This window comes from Oratosquilla oratoria, chromosome 29 (genome assembly GCF_046742065.1).
Source record: "Oratosquilla oratoria isolate Oo_2021 chromosome 29, ASM4674206v1, whole genome shotgun sequence".
Classification (NCBI taxonomy): domain Eukaryota; kingdom Metazoa; phylum Arthropoda; class Malacostraca; order Stomatopoda; family Squillidae; genus Oratosquilla; species Oratosquilla oratoria.
In genome coordinates, this window is record NC_134805.1 from 2045001 (window position 1) to 2047500 (window position 2500).

Consider the following 2500-nt stretch of genomic DNA (forward strand, 5'->3'; position numbering starts at 1 on the left):
CCTCTGCCAAAGACCCCCCGAGGTAATCAGTTTCTCTTTACCATGATAGACTGTGCCACCCGTTATCCAGAAGCCATTCCCTACCGCCGCATCACAGCCAAGAATGTGGTGAGAGCCCTCGCTCACTTCTTTACACAAGTATGCCTTCCCACAGTAGTGCAGTCGGACCAATTTTACTTCCCGATTGTTTAATCAGGTAATGCAGAGTTTGGGTGTCCGGCAGTCTAGGTCTCCAATCCCAGGGGGTGGTGGAGCGATTCCATCAGACATTCAAACGCATGTTGCGCACTTATTGCTTGGAGTTTGAAAAGGATTAGGACGAGAGAGTTGACCTGCTCCTATTCACGGTTAGGGACTCTGTTCAAGAATCCTTAGGATTCTCCCCATTTCAACTAATTTATGGCCCTGAGGTGCGAGGACCTTTCAAAGCCCTCAAAGAAAGTTGGCTGCTGGAAAATAGTGTCACACCCTTGGTATCATATGTAGAAGATCACTGTTAACCCACTATCGGAGAAATAATAACGGAAAGTACAGAGAAACTGTATATTTCGACTACTCTCTGTAGTCCTCTTCAGCAGAATGCTTACATAAGGTTAAGGTACAAGTATATATGAAGAAATGAGGGGTACATAGAAGGGGATGAGGAAAGTGGGGGGGGGGGGCTCAGGTCACATGCCCTTGAAATGGTCGGGTCAAAGTAGGACAAGGGGTGATATTTTGTCCAACCGCTTTAGACATGATCTTGTTGACCACTGTACTTTCCGTTATTATTTCTCCGATAGTGGGTTAACAGTGATCTTTTACAAATGTGTTATAACATACTAGTTTCCAATATGTAGTTAAGTTTAGAGAAAAATTAAAAGCTGCTGTGAGGCTGGCTCATGCCCATTTAAAATCTACTCAGACAAAAATGAAGCAACAATTTGACAAAAAACATAAGGTAGAGCATAGGGAATTTAGGGTAGGTGATAAGGTGTTAGCGTACTCGCCCGTGCAGACACATCCATTCCAGGCAAAGTATGACGAACCTTTCCAAATTGTAGACAGGGTAGGGGACACCAATTACGTTGTATGCACACCAGACAGGCGTAAGAAAAAACGTCTGGTGCATGCCAATCTACTGAAACCCTACAGAGAGAGAAAGAGTAAGGAAAGGGAGGAAAGTGTTGAACCTTCCTTGCCCGCTTGTGTTGTAGTGCCTACATGTGATAATGATCAGAAAGACAACATCCCTGAACCCCAGAGTGGCTTGTATGCCAAAGTGGACAATTCCACAATACTCTATGATCCCAGTGCAAAGTTAGGTCTTCTCTCTAATGACCAAGCAAGTGATATTTCTTCTCTTTTTGACAGACTATAGTGATATATTTAGTGACCATCCTCACCCCTGTTCAGCTGTAGAGTACGACATCGAAACCAACGGAGCTCGGTCCATCCACCAACGTCCTTACCGCCTGAACGCATTCAAGAAGGAGTACGTCCGTGAGGAGGTGCAACGCCTTCAGAAGGTTAGTATCGTGGAGCCCAGTAGCAGTTCTTGGGCCTCTCCCGTGGTCTTGGTGCCGAAGCCCGATGGCTCTATGCGACTGTGTGTCGACTACAGAAAGGTCAACGCAGTCACTGAGCCGGATAGCTACCCCTTGCCACGCATTGATGACGTCATCGACGACGTTGGTCGAGCACAGTGGGTGACGAAACTGGACCTACTACAGGGCTATTACCAAGTCCGCCTGTCAGAGCGGTCGAGGGCCATCTCCACGTTCATCACTCCCGAGGGGCTGTATCAGTTTACCGTCCTCCCCTTCGGCTTGCGGAATGCACCTGCAACCTTCCAACGCCTCATGAACATCGTAACTTCGGGGCTGGTGGGTGTCTGCTGCTACCTGGATGACCTCGTTGTCTTCAGCGACTCCTGGGGAGAACGCGTGGACCGCCTAGGAGCCCTGTTTGCTATACTGGTAGCACACAGTTTGACAGTGAGCCTCGCCAAGAGTGAGTTCGGCCATGCCCGCATCACATTCCTGGGGCATGTCATCGGAAAAGGGAAGGTCCAACCAATTGCAGCCAAGATTAAAGCCATTCTGCAGTATCTTACCCCAAGCGACAAAAAGGGAGTGATGAGACTGTTGGGTATGGCGGGTTACTATCGTCGCTTCTGTCCCAACTTCTCCGTGGTGGCTCCTCTCACCGACCTCCTGAGTGCTAAGACCTCCTTCAAGTGGACCCAGGCTTGCCAGGACTCCTTCGCGAGCGTGAAGGCTCTGCTGGCAAATGCTCCTGTCCTACGTGCCCCTGATCTCCAGAGGCCGTTCACCATCCACGTCGACGCCAGCGAAGTTGGTGCCGGTGCCGTGCTTCTACAAGAGGGTGAGGAGGATCGTGTGCTACATCCTGTGTGTTACTTCTCAAAGAAGTTCCTCAAGGCGCAGAGGAACTATGCCACCATCGAAAAGGAGGCGTTAGCTTTGATTATGGCACTGGAAGCGTTTAGAGCATATGT

General features: G+C 49.2%; 1 protein-coding gene across 1 annotated transcript in view; it reads left to right on the forward strand.

The window, feature by feature from the left end:
- LOC143040567 (uncharacterized) overlaps positions 1 to 2500 on the forward strand; it is a 28670-nt gene that overhangs the window by 25971 nt on the left and 199 nt on the right. Inside the window, exons 5-8 of the mRNA XM_076211645.1 lie at positions 1 to 138; positions 318 to 473; positions 905 to 1292; positions 1396 to 2500. The exon at positions 1 to 138 is cut by the window's left edge and continues 99 nt beyond it; the exon at positions 1396 to 2500 is cut by the window's right edge and continues 199 nt beyond it. Of these exons, the coding sequence (XP_076067760.1) occupies positions 1 to 138; positions 318 to 473; positions 905 to 1292; positions 1396 to 2500 (1787 nt within the window). The remainder of the gene's footprint in view (positions 139 to 317; positions 474 to 904; positions 1293 to 1395) is intronic.